This window comes from Furipterus horrens, unplaced genomic scaffold (assembly GCF_987537825.1).
Source record: "Furipterus horrens unplaced genomic scaffold, mFurHor1.1.pri manual_scaffold_5, whole genome shotgun sequence".
NCBI lineage: Eukaryota > Metazoa > Chordata > Mammalia > Chiroptera > Furipteridae > Furipterus > Furipterus horrens.
In genome coordinates, this window is record NW_028327175.1 from 165,952,722 (window position 1) to 165,980,248 (window position 27,527).

At 38.8% G+C, this 27,527-nt stretch overlaps 1 protein-coding gene across 1 annotated transcript in view; it reads left to right on the plus strand.

The window, feature by feature from the left end:
- Nucleotides 1-27,527, plus strand: part of LRMDA (leucine rich melanocyte differentiation associated) — a 1,129,276-nt gene that overhangs the window by 843,114 nt on the left and 258,635 nt on the right. The window contains exon 6 of the mRNA XM_090279486.1: nucleotides 20,558-20,642. Coding sequence (XP_090135612.1) covers nucleotides 20,558-20,642 — 85 coding nt within the window. The remainder of the gene's footprint in view (nucleotides 1-20,557; nucleotides 20,643-27,527) is intronic.

Consider the following 27,527-nt stretch of genomic DNA (forward strand, 5'->3'; position numbering starts at 1 on the left):
GACAGGACAGGGCCTGACATGCCAAAGGAGCAGGACAAGGGACAGGCGCTGGCTCACAGGGGTGAGGTGACGAAGATGAGGTGAGCTGGAGAAGCAGGCAAGGTCCAGGGCAGAGGGCCTTTTAAGCAACACACGGTGCTTTCTGCTTATCCCAAAAGCAAGGTAAATCGAGACATGGTTTTTAAGCAGAGATGAGACATGATCAAATTGTGTTTTTAAAAGATGGTCTAAGAGTGGTTACTTTGGGTAGGACATCATGCAACTTTACCAGAAATTGAGTCTTCTCTAAAACAAGTTCACTTGATTGATTGAAATCTACAATAGTTCTCTGGTAAAGAGGTGCTGATTTTTTGAAAATATTGTGGAGTTTGCTTCATACTGGCCAAATCAGAGGCTTACATTCCCCAGTGAAACTTTTAAGAGTCCTTTTGCTCTTGCCTTTTGTAATCGTCCAGGTGGTATGTCTTGTATTTCTTACAACAGTGCCATTAAGCTTCCTGTGAACTGGTTATGAATGTGCAGTTTGCAGGACAAACCCAGGGGAGCTGGGGAAGGCAGACTTGGTTTTCTGCAGCCATGTTTGTCTTTCAGAATTTGGGAATCATGAATGAAGAAAAGAGATAGGAAAGGAGGTCTCATAGAACATATGGGGCTTTACTGTCTTATAATTGGTACAACATAGTTGATACAGCAGAGTCGAGTCTAGAAAAATGGTGGAAAATTGTTTAATGAATTTCTCATTTGAGAAATTACTTGAAAATATTTTCCCTTACTTTTATTTAAATTTTCTTTTTCTTTTTTCCTTTTGTGTATTCTCCTCCTCCTTTCTTTTACTCTTATTTTTTGGCATTTGGACTATCCTAATTATTATACACCCAGGATGGGATTTACCACTGGGGTAGGGTCATTTATTCATACTTTGTCAGTGATTGAATCCTGCTAGACACACAATGTGTTTGAAGAGTTGAAGACAAAGATTTTAAAGGCTCATGTTAGTATTTCTTTATGAAAGAAAGCTGCGAGTCAGTTTTACATTTTCCTTTGGCCACAGGGAGAATAAGGCTGCTGGAATGATTAGAAATATTGCACAGGACATAAGACTTACTGATTACGTTCTTTGGTGAGTCATTTTTCATGTAGTACTCTCTCACATGTTTGGTTCTGGAATCTGTCAAAGAAATAGCTCTACACATATATATTTAGATAAATGAAACTTTTAATGTCAACAATTATTGATAGCATAAAATAAGGGGCAAAAGGCCTTTCTCATGAAAGCTCTGTGAATGATTATAAAATAATTTTGAAAAAATATAAAGAAATAAAGATATTTTTTGTCGAATGACCATTAAATGATCTTGCATTATTTTTCTCAAACCCATTCTATTTTATCAACTGTATTGTGTTATATAAAATTATTGGTATTATGAAAATTAGTATTATAATGTAAAGGTAACATGTTTAACTCTAGAGAGTAATGAGACTTTTGGATGTCCAGAATAGGCAGGCATCTGTTTTGTGCTACTTGGGAGAAGATAAGATGAAGTAAAGTTTTTATCTAGAAAGGTTTACAAACTGGGGTTTACTATTAACTTTGCAAAGAAAGACTGTTTTGGAACTTGGAATCTTACATATTTTTATCCTCTCCTCTACAATCAACATTTTTATTTGCTATGCATGCACCTATTCTGCAACCCTTTCAAGAAGTCAGCATCTGAGTTCCATGGTTGTTCTTCAGATTTTAGCTCTCCTGATGCAGACACTCAGAGCATGTGGGCTCTAGCCCATAAGAGTTTTAGTAGCTTAGCATTTGAATGTGTCCAGTGTTAGTTGCAGTAGTGGGTGTTGCTGAGTTGCTAATCAGAGAATCCTGCTGGCTTTCTTTGGGTCTCTAGGGGGATATAAAACTCAAATGTAGTAGCCAGTTCTAGGTGTACCAGGGTCCTGGTTTTACATATGACACCAATCTTCAGGGAATCACCTGAGCTGCCCAGAACTCAGTGTCCTCATCTATTAAGACAGCAGTGAACCTGGATTCAGGGCAAGCATCCACGATATCTATTTCAGAAAGAGGTAAAAAGAGGGCTGAGTGACAGAGTGACACGGAAATGCCTTTGGAAAATGAGAAATATATATTAGAATTTTTCTAGCCATTTGAAGTTTACACAGGTTAGTATCAAAACTTTTTAGAGTGATATTCTCATAGCTCTTACCTATGCTGCTTTTTCATACTGGTCACATGTTCTTTTGGGGAGTTATCAGCTCTACATGTGGATAAAACGGGAACGATGCCTCCTCCTAGTGGCCCATGCCTGTAGCTGCTGGATATGTGCTAATTAGTAATTAAATATAGTACATAATTTCTGACTTATGCAGGAAATATTCAGCTGGTTTTAAGTTCATCCTACTGACATGCATATGTATGAGAGGGTAGAATGGGAAGATGGAGTGCCATCATCCCAAAGCTCTTCTATGATGTCTGGTGGTTCAGTTCTCAGTCTGTCTTTGGTCTCCTTTTTCCATGTTGCACTGTGACCCCAGCAGCTGTCCTTGGCCCTTTCCTCATGCTGCTTCCATCAAATTGCTGTAGCTACTTTTAATCTTCTGGGGGACATCGGCGCTTGTTAAAAAAAAAAAACACATTTTATGTAGAAGCTGTTTAGTACAGACTTCAGATCCTGAAAATTCTTAAATATGATATCTGGGAGGCCTTGTGGGGAAGATTTTCTGGATGTGGAGGCCTTTTGTTGATGTTGGTGATGATTCAGGATTGGGCTATGGAATAGCAGGCTCAGTTTTGCCCAAAGATGGTGATAAGATGTTTTGACTGTCTCTGGCATGCAGGGAGGGGCTCCCAAAGGTTTACATAGGAAGTTGTGTACATTGGAAGAGGAATTTGCTCTTTTGGCTTTTTTGGTATCCATAATACTGTGTTCTAAAACAGATTTATCTCTGGAGGTCCACCATCCCATTACCTTTAACCTTTAGTGCTCTTACAGGACCAGGTGCTATCTCAGCATAGGAATGGGCACATGATCAGGCTCAGTCGAGCAGAGTGTTCCTTCTTCTGACCACAGAGGTTCATTTAAGGATGGGCCTATAATACAGAACAGGCCATGGAGTCCCTGGTTTTGCTTGAAACTTTCAGGAAACAGAAGTTCTTTCTGTTGTCTTAAAATGTGCTAAGATAACAGATCTGGAGCTCCTGGGAAGTGACCACGGGGGACAATGAAGCTGGCAAGGAGGAGTACAAAGCTAAGAGCCAGAAGTCCCAATGATAAGTTTGAGAACCTGGATCCAACTGTACACTACACTCTGTGTCCTTGGAATCATTACAGTCCCCACTCACCACTTATTTTCCAAAATAACTTTAAATTGGATTTCATCACTTACAACCAAAAAGGTAATCCTTCCTTTCTAGCTGTTCAACAAGGGAGATTCTACAACTTATGTTAAAACTGTATGGTCAGTTGCTCTAATAGGATCATATCAGTCAAGACTTTTTAGTTATATATGGCTTTAAATTCATTTTCTGGCAGTATCTCTGTAGGATGAGTAACAAAATAGCCACCCCCCTCCCCCCAAAAAAACCCAGAGACAAAAATCAGATTGACCTTCTCTTTATAAAGGCATCTTCATATGCTTGAATATTGATTTTCAGTTGTTTCTTAGGCACTCACATTAAATATTTTCTTTATTATTCAACTTCAAAATTATTTACTTAATATGTGTGACATGTATAAACACTATTGAGCCATGATCTAATGGGAGAATTTGTTATGCAGCCATCTCAAAGAGCCTTTTTTGAGGATTTCATTGTGAGCCATGGATGGCCTCAGATCCCAAAACACGTTGACCAGTGGTGAGGAACCTGGCGGCTGTTCACTGGCCCTCAGGAACGGTTCTGCCGGTTCTCTTACTAAGACCGCTTCACTAGACAGGCACTGGTAACTGTTACTAAGTGACTAGAGAAGATTCCAGTAAAATGGGCCAATGTAAACACAGATCTTTCTCTGTGAAGTCACTTTTGCTCCACGTCAGAGACGATGGAGTTGCTTTTTTCTCACCTCCCTCTCTGGGGCTTCCACCGCGCTCTGCTCCTTGCCCCCTGTCCCCATGGAACTGGCTAGAGCAAGCACCCACATTGCCCACTCTGCACTCACTTTCCCCACAGCTATGTCTGAATCTGCATATGACGTTGCTCCAATTAGGGCATGAGAAAAAATATGTATAATTTCTCAGTCACTTGGCCTGGTGAATGTATGTTGGGAGTTGAAAAAACAAGTACATATGCAGCTTTTCTACCCATCCCAGGCACTGCGTCAAACAAATCAATTCAGCCTCCAGAGAGGCATCCATTGCCTTGTGATTATGTTTGTGTAAAGTCTTGGAGTCTTTGATCAAAGAATGGCATTTCAGGCCAGGCCTTAATCCTCACTGCCTTAAGGTGTTTAAATGAGTTAAAAAAAAAAAAAAAAAAAAAAAAAAAAAACTTGATAACAGCTGGGACTTAAATTTGCCTTTGCCCAGCTTTTGTTTTGAAAGGGCTTCTATTATCTGTGGCTTCCCTTTTGGAAGCAAAGATGGATCGTTGGGTAAAGCAAAAAGGGAAAGAGGATATGGGAGGAAATGGGCGGAGACTCTGAATTAATCTTCTGAGGAAGAATGTTTGATCAGCAGGGAGGAGAGGATGGAAACCTCTGATGCTGACAGCAGGCACCTTTCTGACTAGGGTGTGATTGGCACCTTTGAAGCTTCAGTCGGGAGCCAGTGTCCAGTGGGTCGGGGCTTCCTCTGTCTGTGGGTGGTGGTGTTAATAATGTGGCAACTGGAAGGATTAATTGCAGACAAGCAACAGGATTACGAGGAGGGCTCCTCAGCTCTAAAAGGAATAGTTCGAGGAAAGCCTCTGATCTGTGAGCCTTAGAGGAAATTAGTGGGGGCAGGCTCCAGGAGACGTAAAAAAAAAAAAGGCATTTAGGATATTAAAGCAAAATGCGAAGAGGATATTGAAATAGGGCAATAGGAGAAGGAACTCTGATCTCAAAAGGCAGTGTCCCCCTCTTCCTACTAGGAATTTCCATGATTTGTCCAAATGTCACAGACGCCTTCTTTTTATGGTTCAGCAGAGTGATTTTACTTGCATTGCAACAGGTTCGGGAAGGGTTACACTGTGTTCATGGCTGCACCCAAGTTCCTGAGCAAAACTTGTTTGCTCTCTACCACCTGGCAAATCCAGAATCTCCTGAAGCCAAGGTTCCCAGTATAATTTTAAAACAAGTCAAAGCATTACTGACACCCTATCTGCATTCACTATCTATTGTATATTTTACTTCTTACCCTTCTGGTTCAAGTCGGGATGTTGCCCATAAATCCTGTGTTACCATTAAAGAAGCCATTCATCACGCTTCCTAATGTGATTAATCAAGATACACCACAGTACCCTTAAAATGAGATCATTTTGATAAATCATGTATGACATGAAAAGACTTTATTCCTTTTAAGTGCAATTTAGACTGTAATTTTTTTCCTCATTTATGATTCATGGGAGAAACATGGATAAAATTCCCTTGCACAGTTATACCTTATCTACAGCAATAACTCAAAGCTGCTTTTAGATGAAAATTCAGAGTCTTATTCACCAAAGCTGAATGCCAGCTCATTATTTTCTGGCATCCAGTAGTCCAAAAATAATGTCCGCACATTAAGCGGCATTCTCAAAAAGTTGGAATTGGCCCGGCACCAGGTACATCAATTACACTCTATCATCCTTAATAAGGAAGAAATATCAGATGTCCTTTGGATTTTTTTTGGAATCAGTAGTGCTCAGCCTTCACCTTCCCAATTTAGAGTGATTTGGAAACAAGAATGGTAGGAAAAAAGTATGGGGCACTCAGCGGCTGGTCCATGACTCTTTTCTCCTGTTGTGTGCAGCTCAGGGGAGGCACTGTCCCCTCCCACATGGCTCGTGCTTTCTTTTGCATTCCCTTTTTCTTGTTGAGCAGATGAAACTGCCGTTTTGTGAGGCTGAGTTGTGTTTGTAAGTTGCTGGATCAGTGATGCTGGCTTTCTTCTCACGGCTGTCACAATAATTTGGGAAGCGACATTCATAACCTGCAATAGAAAAATAATTTGAAAATGTGTCTTCTGGTGAGATCCATCAAGTTTAAGGTCACATTTTTGGTTAAAAGGCAGACACTGATGCTATTCATTAAACTGAAAAATGGCTTGTTTTCCACCAATACTGAAATAAACTGTGGATGAATGTAGTCATGCTGGCATACACTTATATAGAAAGCAAAAGGAAACACAGATATATTTAATTTGGACATGCAGTGTCAACAGAGTTTCAGGTTTTTCTTGAGAACAGGGAATCGGGAAGATTGGCTGAAACAAATGGGAACAACCAGAAGTTCATTTGCTTCTTTCAGAAGATGAGAGCATTTAAAGAAGGATTCTGTGTCTAAGATTTAGACACATTTGTGTTTTTCTGAACACTGTTACCTATAAAGAGGGACTTGATCAGCATGTAATTTATTTCATAGCTGTTCTTAGGGATTTATTTTGGGGTGTGGATCAAAACCCCGTATTTGTGTTTTAAGTAACCCAAAAGTGCAAATTTCTATTCATAGCCACATAATGCAACAAAACCCAAGTATATTTAGGATATCATATTCATGCTTATATTATCTATGCCTTAATCAGATAGAGACTGGGATCAAAGATTCCTTGCATGTTATTCACATTTAAATGAAATTTCCCATGACCTATTTTGATAATATAAAGAGTAAATTAAGAATATAAGATCATTAAGTCTGTACTTGCCATTTTTAGGCTTCCATTTCACATTTATGACTTTTTATTTTTCCTAAAAAAGATCTGTAAATTTAAAAATATGCATGTATCTTATTTTTAAAAGTTTCCTAGTTCTAGCAACACTCAGCAAAACTCCAAAGAATGCAGGTTTAGAACATAAATATTTTAAGACCCTATAAAATTGTCAGTGAGTGTTTTTTTTTTTCCCCTTTAATGCCATGTTCATTTCATTCCGATTTAGTACCACAATTATATTTTCCAAAACAGCTTTTTTATACAATGCACAATTATTTCATACGGGGCTGGGTAGGTCACCTCATTAAGTCTGCAAAGTTCAGACCTCTTGTGATCCCCACAAATATCCTTGCATTTATTCCTAATTAAAATGGCCCTCCTAAATTGTCTCAAGTTTATCAATACAAATAACAAGCTAAGCAAAATAACCACAGTTGGAAAGTTCATGGGGCAAGGTGACCTGGCCCCCAAATCTCAAGCAGATCCAACTGTGGTGTGTCTGCAGTGGTGCCCTGCCACCTGTTGGCTTTGCTCTCACATAACAGGGTATCGATGTCCCTTCCAGCAGGGCAGCAGCCCTCTCTGACCCCAGTCCCAGTTCATCACCCCAAGAGAACAGAAGGGGCCGTTTGAGAATTTCAGGCGTCCTGATTTCCACCATCATTCATTTCTTTGGCCACATGTTTCTTCTGCTAATGCTCAAAATTTATGGCTAAGCACATAAAGGGCAGCACAAGTCCTTCCCTTCTTCTGGATTATTTCCTAGTTTCCTGTCATTAGGAAATCCAAGAAGATGTGTCCTCAGTGGATTGTAGGTGACAGTGCCTGCTTCTATCTCAGGAATCTGAGGCATGATGGATAAACTGTCAGTTTTGAAGGATGATGTTTTCTCCATATTTCCATTATGAACCAGGATGTCATCTCCTAATAAATTTCTGGCATTGGTATCAATGTATTTTTTACATGCAGAGGGTTTGATGTATTTGGGAAAGGCTCTGACAGCAGATCTGGTGCAGCTTGTCAGAGCTGGCTCCACCTCATTTTGGGAAACCACTTTGTTTCCAAGGACAGAACTTCAACTGTAGCCCTTGGGAATAAAAAACTCTGAGAGGAAGAGAGACACATGAGGCAAGTTCCTTCTTTGAAGCCAAAATAAATCAAGCCTGCAGGACTACCATGACATAATATTATTTCTAAGTCAACCTCACAAACCCAGATGAGAGATGCCATATGAAGCTGTGTACTAAAGACAATCAGACCATCGCAATAGTGCCATAAAGCTACAGATACATTCATATTATAACTAGGCTAAAGATCTCACTCCTTTTGCCCTCAGAAGGGATCTCAGTGGTGCTTTTCTGCTTGACAAGTGAGGAGTAGAGTCCATTCACATAACAAACTTTTAATTACAAATGATGTGCATGTCCCAGTCAGAGCTACTACGGAGGGTAGGAGAAGCCACAAAACATTGAAACATAGCCCTAGCTGTCAAGAAACTGAAATATAGCTGAAGAGATAAGATGTTACGCAAAATTAGAGTGAAGTAAAAGTGAACTATAGTGAATATTTCATGACTGGTGCTAAGATATTTGTCTCTTACTTTATTTAATCATCACCTTTTTTGAGGCAGTAGAGCATCATACTAGTTAAGATAGGGGCCACTGGGGGCAACCTGCCTGGATTTGTCTTGCACCTCTGCTATGTACTCGTAACCCAGGAACTTACATGCCACTTTGGTCAAGCTATTTAATTTATCTGGGCTTCAGTTTTCCTCATCTGTAAAACAGGAATAGGGATTGTAACTGCCTCTTGGAACTGTTTTGAAGATTGAATAATTTAATATGTAGAACGTGCTTAGCATTGTCCAGGATGCAAAATAATCACAAATACATTTTAGCTATTTTTAACTATTATCATCACCATTATCATGACTATTCAGAGAAGGAAAACTCTGACTCCAAAAAAACCTCCGCTGCCTTGCGGCATACCTCTTCAGGGGAAAGGCTAAGGGAGTAAACCCCGACAGAAAATCCGGAGCCGGAGTCCCTAAGGCGGTTTGACGTTGTAGTCAACACCGGCAACTCCTGCGGCGCACCTGAAGCCAAGCTGTATTGACTCCGTCTTTCCCTTGGACCCTTCAGCTGCGAAGAGAGGGGGGGTCTGCTGCATGGGCTCTGTAGCTTCACATAAGAAGCTACACCATCGTCTCTCGAGACGGACGGCTGCCGACGACGATATCATGACTATTATTGTTATTATTTTATGGTGGAGGAAAGTATGGCTTAAAGAGTTCAAGTAAAAACCCTGGCTGGTGTGGCTCAGTGGATTGAGTGTTGGCCTGCAAACCAAGTGTCTCTGGTTCAATTCCCAGTCAGGGCACATGACTAGGTTGCACGTCAGGTCCCCAGTTGGGGGCGCAAGTGAGAGGCAACCACACAGTGATGTTTCTCTCCCTCTCTTTCTCCTTTCCTCCCTCTCTAAAAATAAACAAACAAATAAATAAATTATTAAAAAATAAAAATAAAAAATTATAATTCCCCTAAAAAAAAAAGAAAAAAGAGTTCAAGTAAATTGCCCCAGGTCATACAACCAGTTGGAGCCTGGCTCTAAAATCTTGGTCAGTAAGGTATCAGAGCATAGAAAAGAGAGAAGCAGAGGATACCCAAGCTGTAAATAAGTCAAGTATACAATCCTTAAAGCTTAATTAACTTTTTTCTTATGATTCTTTTCATTCTTACACCATAAAATAGCCTTTTACTCCATAGCCCCAAACATGCTTAATAAAGTTTATATATAGTGGTGTGTTGGCAAATGTTCAATGACCAGTTCTCTGGGAAAAAAAAAATGTGTCCATAAGCTTATTGAAATTTTTATTTATAAATAATTAGTAACACACAATTTACACATCAAATTTAAATATATAATGCTTTTTGTTATATATTCCACTTAGCCAAAGTCATATATCCATAGGCAACCTAAGGTTGCAATTGATGAACTAGAGTTCTGACATGAATATCAACTACTTCTCTTCCTTGTTGAGTACGTCAGAACTTCGCTCTTTTGTCAATGACATAAGTGACTTCTTTACTGAATTAGATAACTTTAAAATTTTGATATTGGAAAAATATGTCCTCATTTATTTTGTGCTGTTCACACTGTAATAGCTAAAGACATAACATACTCGTACCTTTTTTTTCATCACTTTTTTAAGTTTAGGAAATCAAAAATATAATACCAGGGAATACAATTTTCATTGAGTCAGATCTGACACTTGTTTTTGACTAACTTTTGGCATCTGAATCCAAAAATGACCCCAGTTTTTCTCTATCACATCAACTTTTTAAGGTACAGGATACCCTCCCTTTGTCCCCAAAATCACACAAAATGTATATACAAAGGAAAATAAAGGAAAAAATTGCCTGAATATACTGTTTATTTAGTTGTTTTATTCATATAAAGGCTATATATTGTTACTGTAAGTCAAATGGTGTACAAGTAGTAAAGTTCTGCTACCAAACATACATATTAAGGTATTTTATCTTTTCAAATAACAGGCTAGGAAATGTCAAAATGGGATACTTGAAACAGTCTCCTTCAGGTGGCAAAGCTTTAACAAATTGCTTCATGAGACCCAGTTTTATGTGCAGCGGTGGGAATAGAATGTTCTTTCTGTCAACAAGTGGCTCATGTAGAATGTTTGCATCACCGGGTTTGAGGTGAGATTTGGAGGCCAATTCGACTCCACCCAATGTTTCTCACGAGCTCTGCTGTCCCACATACACAGAAAATAGGGATACTTGTTGTGTACACATTGCTGACCAAGAAGGAAGCAGATCATTTAAAGGTCAACACAGATGATCCAATTGTGCCTGTGATATTGCAACAGATCAATGACTCTCTTTATGTCTTCATATTCTTCATGAAAACAAACTGAATGGCCAGTTGGGACTGCACCAAATAAATTGCCATTGTGGAAGAGGACACACTTCAAGCTCTGCTTTGAGCTATCAATGAACAGTCACCATTCAGTTGCATTATAGATCGAAATTCTCAATTCCTCCATTAAACTGTGCATGTTATGACAATACACAAAGCCACTGTCACTTCGAAAGTACTGCAGAAATGCACTTTCTCTTGATCGAAAGTAGGATACCTTCACTCCTTTTTCAAGAAAGTTTTTCTCATGCAGTCTTTTTTTTTTTTTTTTTTTTTCAGATTTAATGTGTTTTATTGATTAAAATATTACATTTGTGCCAATTTCCCTTCCCTCTGCTCCCCTCCACCCGGTGGCCCCCTCCCTCCAGTTGTCCCCCCCTTTTAGATTATGTCCATTAGTTGTGCATACAGTTCCTCCCAACCTCTGTCTATTCCATTCCCTCCTACCATGATCCCCAATTCCTATATCATCTCCCTCCCTCTCCCCACTCCCCCTCCCTGTTGACCTCCCCCCACTATGCTTCCCTTACCCACAGTTCCTTTTCCACTCTCGTTGCCTGTTTCGTTTGCCTTTGTTTCATCTCCCTATCTTCTGTTATTTAAACCAGTCCCTTTAACTTCTCATATAACAGTGGTTTGGATCTAATGAACTCTTTCAGTTTTATTTTGTCCTGGAAACACTTTCTCTGTCCTTCTATTCTGAATGACAATTTCGCTGGATAGAGTATTCGTGGTTGTAGGTTTTGGATTTTCATTACTTTGAATATTTCTTGCCAGTTCCTTCTTGCTTGTAGGGTTTCCCTTGAGAAGTCAGCTGATAGTCTAATTGGGACCCCTTTGTACATAATTCTTTTCTTCTCTCTTGCTGCTTTTAAGATTCTCTCTTTATCTTTAATTTTTGACATTTTGATTATAATGTGTCTTGGGGTGGTTCTCCCTGGGTCCAGTCTCTTGGGAACTCTCCTTGCTTCCTGGACCTGCAGGTCTATTCCCTTCCCCAAGTCTGGGAAGTTCTCCTTTATTATGTTTTCACTCAATTTTTCAAGTTCTAGTTCATCTTCCTCATTCTCTGGCAAACCAATGATTCTTATGTTGGGCCTTTTATAGCTGTCCCAGAGGTTTCTGATCGTCTCATTGTTGCTTCCTATTTCCTCTCGCTGCATTGGTTGACTGCTTCTTCCTTCTCCATATTCCAGTTTGTTGAAATGAACTCTGGATTCCTCACCATCTGTCTCGTACGTGGTTTTGTTCCTTTCGTTATGAAAGTTTTTCGCTTCTTTCATATCTTTTTCCTGCTCTTTTGTGAATTCTGTAAGCCACCTGATAACAATGGCCCAGAACTGAGCCTCTGACAGGTTTCTTATCTGTTCATCTGTCAGGTTCTCTATCTGCTGTCTGGTGAGCTGCACCACCGGGATCTCTATAGTTGTTTGCCTCATTTTGACAGATGCGTTTTGTTTTCCTGGGCTGGCTGTCGGGGGCGGTGCCTGTGTACTCGTAATGACCCAGCGACCGGCGCCCTTTGGCGTCACAAGTCAGCGCCCGGCGCCTGTCTGCGACCTATTTCGTAGCCCTGTGGTGCTTTCTTTCTTTGGGGGCGGGGGTCCAAAATGGATACACACAGTTATTCCGCTAGGAGACCGGGATCCGTCCTCCCGCGCCCCTGGGCCTCACTGTTCAAGGCGATGCTGCGACTGCTCTCCCCAGCGCCCGGAGTCGCGCACCTGGCAGGGGCTTGATTGGAGTCGCGCCAAGCCTCCGGGCTTTTTCGCCGCCCCGCCCCCGCCGCCGCTCCGCAGACAGCTTTGCCTTCTTTAACTCTTACCTGCCCAAATGGCACCGCTGGTTTATAACTTCATGTGTTGGGCTTCCGTGTAGCTTTATTTTCTGGAATTTCTAGTTATCCTTTGTTTTGAAGTAGTTGTATTCCTATCTGGTTGTAGAGGGAGACCTAGCGTGTCCGTCTAAGCCTCCATCTTGGCCGGAAGTCTCTCATGCAGTCTTGATGCTAGGAGTTCTGAAGTCTTTTTGGATAGTCCCAAATCTCGTGCCAAATCATTCAACTCATGCTGATCAAATCCCTTACAAACTGAGTCATCTTCAGTTTCAAAATCTGCATTGTTGCTGTCACTTAGTCCTTCACCATTCTCCTGTTTTTCGAAAGAGGGTAGTTCATTGAAAACTGGCACTGGGATTTTAGCTGAATGAGGCACTGGGTGTATATAGCTGATGGTATTTATTTTTTTTTTCTTGTTATATCATGATGCTTTCACTATACAAAAGTAACAGTCACTTGAATGATCTCTGGGCTTTTGCCAAACCATAGGTATACCAAGTGACAATTTATCAGGTGTTCCCTTCGTCCATATCCATAAACTCTTGACACACTGCTTGCACACCTTGTGATGGGCCCAAGACTTACCTTGATCACCAAGTTTTACTTTAAAATATGCAAAATAGGCTTGCCTGACAAATGCACTGATGTTTGTCCTTTGACTGGGAATGGTGAAACTGCCACAGATATAACAAAACGAATCAGGGTTGTTTAGGCACTTACAATGATACACAGCAGAGGCAGGCATGATCTGAAGGAAAGGAAATAAGTCGTCGTCGGCAGCCGTCCGTCTCAAGAGACGATGGTGTAGCTTCTTAAGAGTCTATCTGCACCGCCGAGAATGGCTGTGCAGTCTGACTCGGGAGTGACACGGTATCTGTCTCCTCCCGTGTTGAATCGACATCTTGCGATGACGCTGGAGTGTCCTCTCCAGTGAAGCTGAAGCTACAGAGCCTGGGCAGGGTGATATGGAGGGTCTGCTGTTGCCCATGCAGCAGACCCCCCCTCTCTTCGCAGCTGAAGGGTCCAAGGGAAAGACGGAGTCAATACAGCTTGGCTTCAGGTGCGCCGCAGGAGTTGCCGGTGTTGACTACAACGTCAAACCGCCTTAGGGACTCCGACTCCGGATTTTCTGTCGGGGTTTACTCCCTTAGCCTTTCCCCTGAAGAGGTATGCCGCAAGGCAGCGGAGGTTTTTTGGAATCAGAGTTTTCCTTCTCTGATGTGCCCTGACTGGAAGATCGAACCAGCGACACTTAGCTCGCAGGCCGACGCTCAATCCACTGAGCCAAACCAGCCAAGGGCCAAAGGAAATAAGTATGTATGTAAATAAAATTATAAATTCTGCTAACTCCTTGTATACAGACAAGAACTCAGACTACACTTCAGAATACGATTCACTATATAGAGCAGCACACAACCTCTCACAACACTATTTCATGTGTAACTGAATAGCCTAGACAAGTATGAATCTGTCGCTGGTCTCCAAGGTCATCCCCCACCCCTCCCCACGCAAGGAAGGTTTGCTCTCAGAATAGGAGAGCCCTAGTGCTTCCCTCGATCCAGGTTCAATCCTGCCTAGGGTGGTCACATTAAGATAAGCTGTACAGAAAAACTTGACGTGATAGTAGAAAACTAACTACAGTTTTGAAATCAGCATGCTTATTTAAGTCTAAAACAGCTGAAAAGTCTAACACAACAGGAGTTATGTTAAAAATTGTTCCCCTGTGTAATAAGTCAATCTCTAATGTGTAGCATTTGCCAATTTATGCTGTAAAGATTCCCACCATGGCCAATTTCAGGTTACCAAAATGACACCACTGAAGAGTCAGGAGGAGATTTGAAATAGCACAGCAGTGTATATAGCATTTTCACTCTGTAGACACAATAAACAAATAACTTCAAGAATGTAAAAGTAAAATTTTGTCACATAATTAGGAAGTGATGAGTTATAGTACCTTCACTTTTAATATAATGTATCTAATTGTAAGTGTATGTAATTTAATTTTAAATAATGGCTGTGTTTAATAACTAGCTCCACTGGTACAGGTTGACTCCAGACACCACTGGTTATATCAGCCTCAAAGGGCCAGACATAAATCACAATGTTAACAAAATCCTTTCAACCTTTGCCTATTAACTTTTACCTATCACAACTTTTATATTGTTAAAATTAAAGCATATATACTATTTTAATATTTACTGCATTCACTTAAATATTATGTAATAAAATATTTGCATATTTCTTATTATAATTTCATTTAGTTATAATAAGAAATTATTATTATTTCTATAATCCCCAATATTTAGATTGTTCTTATTTTTCTTGGTTAACTAAGTGTCTGCTGAAATATTTTTGAAAGCTGCTGCTCTAGATGGCTTTTAAAGTCTTTTAAAACTCTTACATTTATGATTTTATTTTTTATCTGAAGGTCCACAAAATGCCCTAGCCATAGTCCTTCCCTCCTTTTTTCCATTCTTGATTCTTTTCCTCCCTGTCTGCCTTCCTTCCTCCCCTCCATAAATATTTCTGAACTACAACTCTGGGCCTGATGACATCTTAGGTACTAGAAGAACTGGATCCCATTTAGAGCAGATAGAAACAATGGGAAGCTTCAGGCTCTTGCCTGCAAACCGCTCCCTCATTCCATAGAAGCCTTTGGCACAATCCTTCCCTGCACCCTACCTCTTCTCTGACTGACTCCTGGACTTCAGGTCTGAATTTCTCTTCAGTTCCCTAACTCAGCTGAATGCTCAGCAACTGCCCAAACTTCACCCTTTGTCCCTTCAGGCTCTCTCTTGGTTCCTTGGTTACTGACTCATCTCAGCCTAGCTTCCTTTTTATTTTTTTCTCCCAACTTTTTGGCTTCTTGCTCTGAAGAAGACATAGCCATTCCTGCCCGTACCCTGCTTCGCATTCTCAACACGGTGTATCTGTGGTAGAGGCCTTCTGTCTTGCTTCACACGCAAAGGCATGGTGCTGTGACCTGTGATTAGGTTGAAGGACTCCACCTCTAGGCTGGTTCTTTGGCCTCTAGCTTAATTTTTCAGAGCTGGCCAGTCTTTGCCTCTGATTCTGACAACTGGGCTCACATGTTTGTGTTGAATTATGATCATGGTCTATGCTTTTTGTCTTTGACACTAAAACATTTTATCCATTCAAGCACCATGTGTTGACTTCTTTCTGCATTTCTGGAAACATGTTGGGTAGAAGGGTTAATAGTATAGTTAATCTCAGAAGTTAATATAGTTAATCTTGAAAGCTCTTTGTTGCTTAAGTCAGAGACAAGCAAAGACATAATTACTGTTTCAAGTGTTCAGGTGCCGTAATAAAGGTCAAGGACCTTAAAGGTCTGTGATAATGCAGAGTATAGGGATCATATTATGAGTTGGTGACTCTTATAACCAGTGTTAATCATGGTTATAGTTTATTTTTTATGAGTTGGGAATACAATCAAAGTCCTTATTTGCTTTACTTGATATTCCCAGCACAGGGCTTGGCGTATAGTAGGTGGTTATTAAATGCTTGATAACAAAATGAGTGATGCTTTTTCTTATGAAAGAAAATAAATGTTTTTAGAAGAGTCAGCTTTATACCACAGTTTCAGGGAATGAATTGTGATGAAAAGTGAAGATTGCTTTACTTGAAAGAGGCTGACAAATTTCCCAGGCCAGGGATCACTTTATGTGGCGTATGAGCCAAAGCGCTCCACTTGAGCTGAGTGATGGGGAATGAGTTGTGGAGCTGCGGTCTTAGATGGTATTTTGTGAAAAATAGTAGGAGATTTATGGCTATTAAACAACTTTGTAGCCACCCCTTCTTGTTTTGAAGCTTGCCAAATCTCTTCTTCTGTGGTCTGTATAATGCTTGTTTAGGGCATCAATGATGTTCAGAAATATCCACTGGAATGCAGGTTTCCATGGGATCCACACAATGCAAAGGGGCTTGAATTTTACACATACATCTGAACACATTTGTTTTCTGTAACCACTGAATGAAAGTCTCACTTTGCAAGTCTTCTCTAGAATGTACTGTACTTTCATTGAATTTTTCCAGTGAGGCTGCCAAAGTTCTACCTTCCTTCCTGTGTTATGAAATTTGCAGAGTGCAGTATATTAGTGACTATTAGCATTATTGATGTGAGTTTAAAAATCATTAACAACTCTAAAATTGTGAGTGGGAGAAAAGTACAGAAACCTTCAGCATGCTTTGACAAATTTTAAGCAGAAGGACTTACCAGGCTGGAATGATAATTTCAAGCCTTGGAGTGAAGATGATACAAATATACTATTATTTACTAGCTCTTTCCATTCTATTATCACACTCAATAGCTTTAGAAGAAATAGATATTTCATCACACACAAAAAAGCCAACCAGACATGACCCTAATCCATCTTATGCAAGTATTAGAAGATTGTTAGAGGAAATCTCTTCTAATTATGTGTTCATATCAATATAGGACTATATGGATCAGAGTGAAGTCCTTGTTTTTTCTTTCAATTTTTGTGTTGAAATTTGAGAAATTCCAAAAATATAGAAACATTTTAAATATTTTGTAACTTTCTAATATTTTGACATATTTGTTTCAAGTTATCTCTAAATTAAAAAAAAAAAAAAAGAAACCCTTATATAGAAAATAGAAGCCCTTTTCACCATTTCATTATCTCTAATCCTATTACTCTGCCCACTGGCAGAGGCAACCATTTTCATGAATTTAATGTATAACTTTTATAATTTTTAGAACTTTATATATACACATGAGACCAGAAAACTATGTATTTACATAAATAATGTTATACTACATTTACATTTTGCAACTTGCATTTTTACTTTTGTATTAAATTTTTAGACCCACTCAAATTGAGATAGATAAATCAGGTTTATTGCTTTTAAATACTAAACATTATTCCATTATATGTATATACAACATTTTATTTATTCCTTTTCATCATTGACAGACATTTGAATTATTTCCAATTTGTTCTGTTATAAATAATGCTGCAGTAAATATTGTTTTATGTTCTACCTTTCAGTCCTGACTGAAATTTTCCATAGTGTATATATTTTAGATGGAATGGCTGTAGCAATTTTCAGTTTTATACATATTACTAAATTACTCTCCACAGTATTTGAACAAACGTACATTTTCACAGGCAAGGAATGAGAGGATAGGAGTTTTGTTTCCTCTCATTCTCTATAGCACTTGTGAGATTTAAAATTTTGCCACAAAGATGGGTGAAAAAAAATTGTCTTGTTTTAATTTTCATTGACTTTAGTACCAGTAAATTTGAGACTCTTCTCTCTTATTTATTGGCCATTCAGGTTTTCTCTTCTTTGAATTGCCTGCCGTTTTCTCTGTCCATTTTTCTATTGTAATTTACTGAGGGGCATATGTATTCTGGATACTAATATTTTATTATAGACATAAATATCTTCTACCAGGAGTGATTTAGAAAGTAAAATGTGAAAATATAATTATTGCCATAAGTAGTTAGGAAATTTGGCAAGGACTCAGAGATTTGAGAGTATTTATAGTTTTGAAGATCCGCATTTACCCAAATTTCTCTGTTCTCATTTTAGGCATGTCTTCTTAATTCAGGTTAAGAAAAAAAACATTATTTTAATCATTCCATCTATAATTGTTATAATATAGGTATATTGCTTTAGTTTCAAGGGGAGTTCTTTATTCTTGGGTAGATAGCACACAAATTTAAGACATTGCCTTGTCCATTTCTTTTATGGGATAATGTGTCCTTCTAAATCATGCCTTTAAGCATAATTAGGGAACAAGTGTGTATATCACTATTGAAATGGTCACAGAGACCTCATTTTGATAAAAGCCAAGTCAAAGGTATGGTAGTTAGAATCTTGATTTGTGGTGGTTTTCCTAGACATCCAGCCATGGAAGTCCCACCAAAAGTCATAGTTGGCAAAATTGTTCATTCCTGAATTCCTTTCCATGCCTTGAGTTTATAAATGGACACTGAGCAGAAAAGTAATTAAGTGCTAGGCATAGAATGATGACTGTAAGACAGAACTCAAGCCACACAATTTTTGCTTTGACTACAATTGGAAATAAAACTAAATAGCTGTCTTACTCTTAGTTACAAAACTCTAATGTTTTGCCCAGTCAGAGGTATTTGCTGAAAGGTAGTTTCTTCCAGTAATTTTAGGGAAGGCTGTCATTAAATTGTCAACAGCCTAAATTGAGATTAAAAGTACTCAGAAATATCACAATATAACAACGTAAGATTCATATTGGAATTTAAGGCTTTTTTGGTGGTGAGGTGGAGCAGGAACATTGGCAGAGAGAAAAGCTATGGCCTTCTATGAAGGAAGTATATAGGGTCTGTGGGAAGACCGCCTCCACAGCCCACCCCACATGTCCTGCCTCATGCATTTGAATAGTTGCCATTTTTAGAACACTGTCAATGGTGTCTCATTTACCACACGGGGATTGCAGGACACCTTGAATGCAGAATGGAGAAACACATGGCGACTCTAGTATTTGAATTCTAATCTAATTTCTGACTCTTTTATATCATTGCAGCATCCTAAGTGTCTAGTGATGTAGTACCTAGCAAGTCTTATCTACTTTTTAAAATAAAACATTTTTCATGGTGACTGAACTTTTATCTTTCTGGACCCAATACCCTTGAATCAAGTTTAAACACCATATATTTCCCTTGAAGCTGGAGTGAAGTAATGCTACCTGAAATCTGTTTCTACCTTAAGGAAGAGCTTCTGATTTTGCACCATTCAGAACTCTTTACGTAAGTCTCCACTGAAAGCTGCTTAATCAAACATCTCAAATGTCAGAAACATGGTTTAAAGGGTTTTTCTAGCAAGTAGGTGTAATCTCCTACTTAGTGTTGATTCCTATAAAGTAGATAATCTCTTTGGAGAAAAGGCCTGCTCTTAGCTGGGCAAATATATCCCATAGAAGGTATTTCCTATTCGAGAAAGAAATATATAGCATTAATGAAATTTACTTTTCCATGAAGCTTGGAAAGGTTGTAAGCTTAGGATTTTGATCCTAGCAGATATTCTTTTTTGGTTATTCAAAAAAAAAAAAAAAAAAACAAAACAACACAACAATTAACATTTGATTCAGAAATCTCAATAAGAGTTGCAGTAGTGATGCTTTTGACACTGGTCATCATGTTTGAGTGACAACTGACTTCATAGCCATGGTCTTTTCTTCCTGCCTTAGCTCTCATGGATGTAAAGCAAGGCAAAGAGAGAGCTAGAAGCTTGGGTATACCATATTTAGAGTTTGATGGTTAAAGGGCTGTTTGTGCACAATAAAAAAGCATCTTCATAGACATACTTTACATCATTTTCTTACAGGTCTTGGAATAACAAAGTTTTGTTGGTAACCCTTGTAATTCAATTTCACTTGGGTTTCTTAGTGCTCTTGTTAAATTTAGCCAGAACCCCCATTGCGTGATCTGCAATGGCTTGTATACTTTTGCATGGTCACTTCATACTGTGGAGTCCTATGTCTTCATCTTCTCTTTGTCTCCACATCACTGAACCCACGTAAAGCAGCCCCGTTTTTCCCATCTACACTAGGGGCAAAGCTCAGCTTCTTTATTGGTTTCCATAGAAATCCACTCACAGTGAGCATTTAATCTGTAGGAATTACTGGAAGAAGGCATGTGACAGAAATCTAAGTCTGCACCATTTCCTGCTTTCAATCTTTCTCTTTCCTCCTTTTTCTTTCAGTTCAGCACAATAAACAAACAGCCCCCTTCTACCTCTGCAGAGGCTCCTCACAGCTTTGTAGTCTACCCTACACTCTCCAGGATATTTATCTCAACCCAGGCAGTGCTTGCTCCCTAAGAAGAATCTTGGTCAATAATATTTTCTGCAAAGATCCCAAGGAGATATGTTTGGTAAACGAAGGTATTTCGTGTTTGGTGTTGCTTCATTTTGACATTTGCTTTTATCACACAGGCTTCCAGTGACAGCGTTGCTGCCTCTCCAGAGCGCCACTACACTCCCCTGCCTTCTGCATCCAGGGAACTCACCAGTCATCGAGGTAGGAACTCTGCCTTTCATTGCTTTCAATGGTTACAAGGACAACGCTTGGCTGCGCACAGCTCTGGGCTCAAGACTGCTGCCTTAGTACTTTAGAAAGAACACAGTGCTTTTCAAGTCCTTGATGAGAAAACCATACCTGTCAAACCTAGCAATTTTAACTCATATTAAACAGAATTTAGTGGCAGTCTGCTGGGAAGGCAAATAAATCCATGGTATAATATAATTGTGTGATTTTTTTCCCTATAAATAAAGAGATCAGAGTACTTAAAAATTACCAAGTAGATAATTACCTCCAGCAAAAAGAATAAAGAGATATTGGGAAACTCACTGATATTTGTAAAAGTATCATTGTTTGGGAGTCTAAGAGTTGAAATCTATAATTTAAAAATGAATGAACTCTATATTATAGCTAAAAGGAATTCCAATTTTCCTGGAAATGTTGAAGAAAATTGGTGCATAGTTTTCCATGAATTCACTGAACCTCGAAACACCTATTTGGCTTGCCCAGTTTTTCCAAAGCCTTTGATTCCTCTCGTTATCTCTGGAGTCTGTATGGAATATAACGTCAAAAATGCCTTATCCCTAAGCTGGCTGCTTAGACCAAGGGCTATGTGATCACCTTTGTTGGAATTGGTTAGGACAGGAAGAAGCCATGTGGTATAACCTTTTTACCCCTTTTGATCCTGGTAGTGACTACTGCCATGCTTTCTAATTGTGAAACTACCTTGCAAGGGTAAGAACAGGCTTAGACTGAAAGCATTTGATACTTTAAACATCATTTCCCCAAGCAGGAAATTCCCTTTGTATATGTGGGGGACACTGAATAAGGATGGTCCAGCTCTGTCATCCCAACGACACTGAAGGGTTGGTGGGTAGGAGAAAAGGCTGAGAGATGCCCAGAAAATGGTGGGGATATTCTGCTAAGAAGACACGTGGACTCTGGGCACACAGCACGTTTCTGCAGGAAATGATTCAGAGAGTAATCCTGGGTACCAGTTGTCTCTGACTTGGGCTTGTGTTGCATCTGTGATGTCTGGGCACAGTAGAACTTTTCTACATTTAAATATATGTTGGGTGCAGTTGTAATTCTGTTCATTAATTATCAGTTTTGTGGTAATCAATTTTGCTCAGTCAGGTAGAAAAAAATGCTTCCAACATGTTATATTTTGAGAGGCATGAAAAGGTCTCCTTTACTAAATGTCTTTTGAAGGTTTTGAGCATATTCCTTTAGAGACATTTTTAAATTGCCCCAGGCAAATAATAATGCCTAATCTAGAAAGAATAACAAATTAGCCCTAGCATCATTTCGTCATGCATTTATTTATTGGTTTCTTGTATTTCAATGAAGGTAATTTTAGTGTATATAGCCTGTTGAAAACACTGCATAGGAGCTAAAGTCTCAGAGCCCTTGAGACTACTTGAAAAGTTGATATGTCCATGAAATTGAGATTTCACAATGGGAGAACATGATCAGATAAATGTTAATCATCAATAAGACAAAGATCTTCTGTCATTGTGACAGTAAAATAACAAATCTGAACCTCGAAGAGATGGAATATAAGAAAATATGTTTTGAAGGTATTTTGAGTAATATTTAGAATATGGAAAAATGCCTAAGGTGGTTAGAGTGAAAATAGGTACTCTTGGGTGACATCAGAGCCCAACGTCGATGGGAAAAATGTGATTTTAAGGGAGCTGACAACAGATGTCTTGATTTTACTAGGAATATTTCTATATATTTATTACATTTGGTGTCTGATCAGTGCTAAAGACTCAGATGGTGTAAAAAACAAGTCACCATCATGCAATGACCACAGGACTTTTGGGCCTATGCTCATGAAAGAGCAGTGGAGAGAGAGGCGAAAAAGCTCATCGAGGCTGAATTATTATTGATCTGGTCTGTGTGGGGAAAATTGACCCTGACATGCAGTGGTACCTCAGTCCTCATTGTAATTTATTCTGGAGCATGTGACAAGAGCCAAAGCCAACGAGTACTGAACGAGGAAGCATTTTCTCTTGCGGGGCAGCATCGTGAAACATACAATTTCTGGCAAGTGCGATGAGTCCCGCACAAGTGTTGAGTGCTGAAACATTTTTTCTTGTCAAAATGCAACAAGTACAGGGTTTGTTGAGGTGTGAAGCTGATGAGAACAAAGGTATGACTGTGTTTCATCTTGGTAGGAATTATCAAAGACCAATGGGGAAAGCCTTACTTTCTGGCATCCAGAATAAAATCATTTAGTGTCATCTTTTTTTTTAATGTATATATTTAAGTTAAATATATTATTCAAGATTTCTGATCAGATAGGTTGGCAAGCTATTTGAGTGTCATTTGTTTATACCCTCATGGAAACATCTTACAAACATTTATTCAGAGAGGTACATTCACATGGTGAAGGCAGATTACATCAATTCTCTCCTAAGTGAAATCCTCCATGCTGTCTGAAACTTGGTCCATAAAACCTTAAGGGGAAGTTCTATTTGCAAATAATGTTTGATTCATACAGTTTTCAATCCATTTTCATTCCGCACCAACACATACACAAACTGGCAGGCAGTAGTTCATGTGAAAATCACTATTTTTCAATACATGCCATTTTCCCTTTACTTGTTCTTTTATTGAAGTTCCAATGTCAAATATAATAGGCCCAAGATTCATGTCCTAAGGACTCAAGATTCAAATGCAAGAAAAGTCTGGACCCAGGATAATGATCAGGAGATAGGGGACTCTATTTTTCCATCTGTAACTTATAGATAATCTATACATCCTAGGGATAGTAGCAATGTGCAGTTACTTTCTTCTTCCTGGATGAAATTTTTTTTGATCTTATCTGTGTTGAATTTTCTCCTCTTGAGGTACTTGTAATATTTGTTTCTATTTCCTTAGTGCAATTGTGTATATACCGCTTTATATGATAGAGGTCAGGTAAATGTTTATCTTGAACTTATAAATGAAAGCTCCCTGATGGGCAGTACAGATTCAGACTGTTCTCTTTCACATCTCCGATGCCTACTCATTCTTCAGTTCTCGGCTTAAATATCTCTGATTCTACCCTACACATTTATATTAGGTCAGGTTTACCTTTTCAGGGACTGACTTTCTAGATTGGCTTTAAGCTCCAGAAGGAGTAGAGGAGATTGTGTCTATTTGTCCCTTACTGAATCTGCAGTGTCTGGCATAGGGCTTCCTACTTAATCAGAGTTCAATAACTATTTGTTCAGTAAATTATGAGTGTAGAAATCCAGGGGGAAGTCAGTGACTTAGATGCCTCTATGAGGTCACTTGATTGTATCTAAGAAGAGAGAACCATCTTCCTTTGAGGGTTAGTATATGCTGAAGGGAAAGGCCAGTCTTGTGGACCTCAGACCACAACTCTGCTGCTTTAAAAAACCCAAATATTATGGAAGGAAGTCATATCTGTTGATTCAGTGCCAGATAGCATTTAGCCACATTGCATAACTTTTGAGTAGATAATTATTTTAGAAGTCATAGTTTTTAAACTCTAGTGTTTTGGTAGTAGAAAGGGAATAGGATAAATAGAAGCAACAAATGAAACTGGTTAGAACAGAAGTTCTCAAAGAAGAAACTGAACTCCCGGTATAATGTAGGTTATGGTATAGATCTGGTCCACCTGAAATCTCATTAAGAATTCTGTTCTAGGCAGGTCTGAGCATGTCTTCAGGGTATGGAGACATGGGGCTGGTGTCAGTGATCTCAGCTACTAGCTAGTGGCAGCCTACGTACTATACCCTCATTGTTCATTCATTCTGTAACGTGTGACAAGTGCCAAAACATTATAAAGGATCTTGAAATGTTTGTTGGAGAAATATCTCTAAATATGTTATATGCATAGGACATAACCGCTGCATGCCACATATTGGTACTGCTACTAACTGGCTTCTGTTAGGAATGGAATTTGCATTTATATAGTCCATTGTGTCTTTTGGAAAAGACATTTCTATTTAGAGCACAGACCATATCATCCTTAAGATAACCCTATAAAGTGAGAATAGTATTATTTCCACTTAACAGAGAGAAGACACCAAGAATTTCTAAGGGAGGTTGAGTCACTCAGCAGTAGAGGGGAGGGTAAAAATCAAACCTCACACAGTCCTTGATTGCCAGGCCTCCCTTGACATTTGTCTTTCACATAGGACATGTGAAGCAAATAAATACATCACTAGCTGTGTCATTGTGCTGGAGGGAAGAAGAGAGAAAGTACAGGGAGAGGCACAACCTGGAAATGTCCACTGCTGGGATGAATTTCTATAGCCTGGGCTAAGGTTGCAGAGAAGTACAGCATTCTTGCCTATTTCTGTCAAAAGAATTGTCTCTCATGCCCCTATCCTCCCTTCTTTTAAATTATACATCTATAAATTCTGGAACAGAGAAAGTTTGAGAAACCAAAGAGGAAAAGGCTATAATAGCAATCTGAATTCAGACAGGGAAAATAGAAGACACACTATATATCCAAATTATGAAGGGTTTTAATGTAAGGAATGGGGAAGGACTGAGTCAGGGAAGCTGCTATCTACAGTCACAGCCTCTGGTAATTCTCATGAGCTTGTTGAAATTTCTGGGTATCTCAGGAACCCCTGGGAATCTCCTACTGAATTTATAACCTGCAGCAATAATGGGGATAATTCTCAAGAAGTGCACTTGGATAGTGCTTCAAACATTAGTACTATCCATACATTGCCCTTCCTCTCCTTCTCTATGGATTTCCAAATCATATTCTAGTATCTTTCTTTGGTCCACTCTAATCTCGAAGGATGCATCAAGGGAATTCGGGGAAAAGCAGTTTTCAGGTTTTCCTCTGAGTTGCAGAGAAGGCCTTAGAAGAGGATGATTGGCAATGCCTGGTTAAAATAGACAATCTGGCATACCTACCGTAATACTACCTCACCAATAGCTATCACATTGAGGGTCCCATTCCAGTTCATTTGCATAGAAATTTTGCAACGTGATTGCAAGTACAGTGAAAAACCTCTAAATTATTATTTTTTCCTTATACTTATGTAGTCTTGAAGATAGGCCATAGTTAGCTTGTCATATCAAGCATTGGACTTTAAATGAATAAAAGAAAAACAGCAAGAAACCAGAGGGAAATCTGCTATGAAAACTTGCTTGGAGATGATAACCATGCTGCTTCTATTCATCTTTGGCAATCTTGCTGTTATTTTTATTGACACATTTGTGAGGTGCTCATCCTCTTCTCCAACCAGGGGCTTGTTCTATTTGTGTTTGAAATTGATTGCTGGGACTGTCACAGTGTGATTTACATAGCAACTTATCATAATTAGTTACCGTTTGCAGTTTTCTTAATGTGAGTTGCATTTTATGCTTAGCAATTGATTTTTTTTGTATATCTCCATGAAACAGCTCAATGTGTGCCATTCAAAAAAGAAGAAAAAGACTGAAAGAAAACCTGCGGGTGTTTTTATTTTTTAAATAGTTTTAGCATATGATAGCATGAAATGCATTTTCACAGAAGCCATAAATACAAAGCATTTGCTTCAACTATTTAAATAAGCCAAAGTGAATTGAATAAAGGGAAAATTAAATGGATGCATATAAAGATGAGGCAATGTAGACAAGATGTTTTGAGATGTGGAGATGTTGATCAGAAAAACTGCATGCCAACAAGCAGAATACTTGCAGTAGGGTTCAAGACGGGCTGCTTGATAACAAAACTGTTCACCACAATTTGTTTTAGGCTTACTATAGGACTTGTAGGCAATCTGTCTCCTTTAGCCAATTTTAAAACATTTTCTATTTTTTATATTCCTACCATTTGGCCAGGGCAACCTACAGGAAATGTAAGACCTAAGTAGGTTTGATCATTATAAACAAAATCTACACAGAATAATAGCAAAAACTCAAGAAAAATAGATGCATTTATTTAAGTTATCTTAATAGTTCAGCATCAAGAAATATTTTTGCCTATTGTTTCTTGGTTCTCAATGACCAATTAAAAACACAGAATAAGCAATCTGATGGTTTGGGTGACTTTGCCAGGTAGGTCTCACTTGAGACTAGACTCTGACTAAGGCAGCTCTGCATATTTGTTGCCTCTGTCTTTTGGGATGTTTTGATTGCTGTTGATCCTTGAACAGTGACAATCAAGGGGGTCAGTGGTGCCAACCACCTACACAGTCAAAAATCTGCCTATAATTTTTGACTCCCCCAAAACTTACCCACTAATAGCCTATAGTTGATTAGCAGCCTTACCAATAAAATAAACAGTTTATTAACACATATTTTGTATGTTATACATGTTATATACTGTACTCTTACAATAAAGTAAGCTGGAGAAAAGAAAATTTTATTAGGAAAGCCATAAAAAAAGACATTACATTTACAGTACTGTATGTATTTATTTAAAAAAAAAAATCCTTGCATAAGTTGATCTGTGCAGTTTAAACTCTGGTTGTTCGAGTGTCAACTGTAGCCTTTCAAGGGAACTAAGCATCAGATGATTCCTCAAAAAAAAAAAAAAAAAAAAAGAAAGAAAGAAAAAAGAATCCTTGAACTCATTGAAAGTTCATAAAAACATAACAGATTCAACTTTTTCCATAGAAAGTTTATTGAAACCTGTGGAAGAGAAAAAGAGAAAGTGAGAGAGAGGAAGAGAGAGAAAGAGAGGAGGGGGAGAAAATTACAAATTACTTTGGTAGTGGGCAAGAAAGGCCTCCCTGAGGATGGAGGACACATTTTACCTGTGGGTCCTGCCAAATAAGTGGCTCTCTTTGAGGCAGGATAGTAAGAAGCTAGGAAAATTCCTTGGCAAGTGGAATGAGGAAACTGAGTCATATAGCTGAACAAACAGGCCAAGCAATTTATAGCCTGATAAAAAATCACAAGGTCTTATCTTCCCTAGTC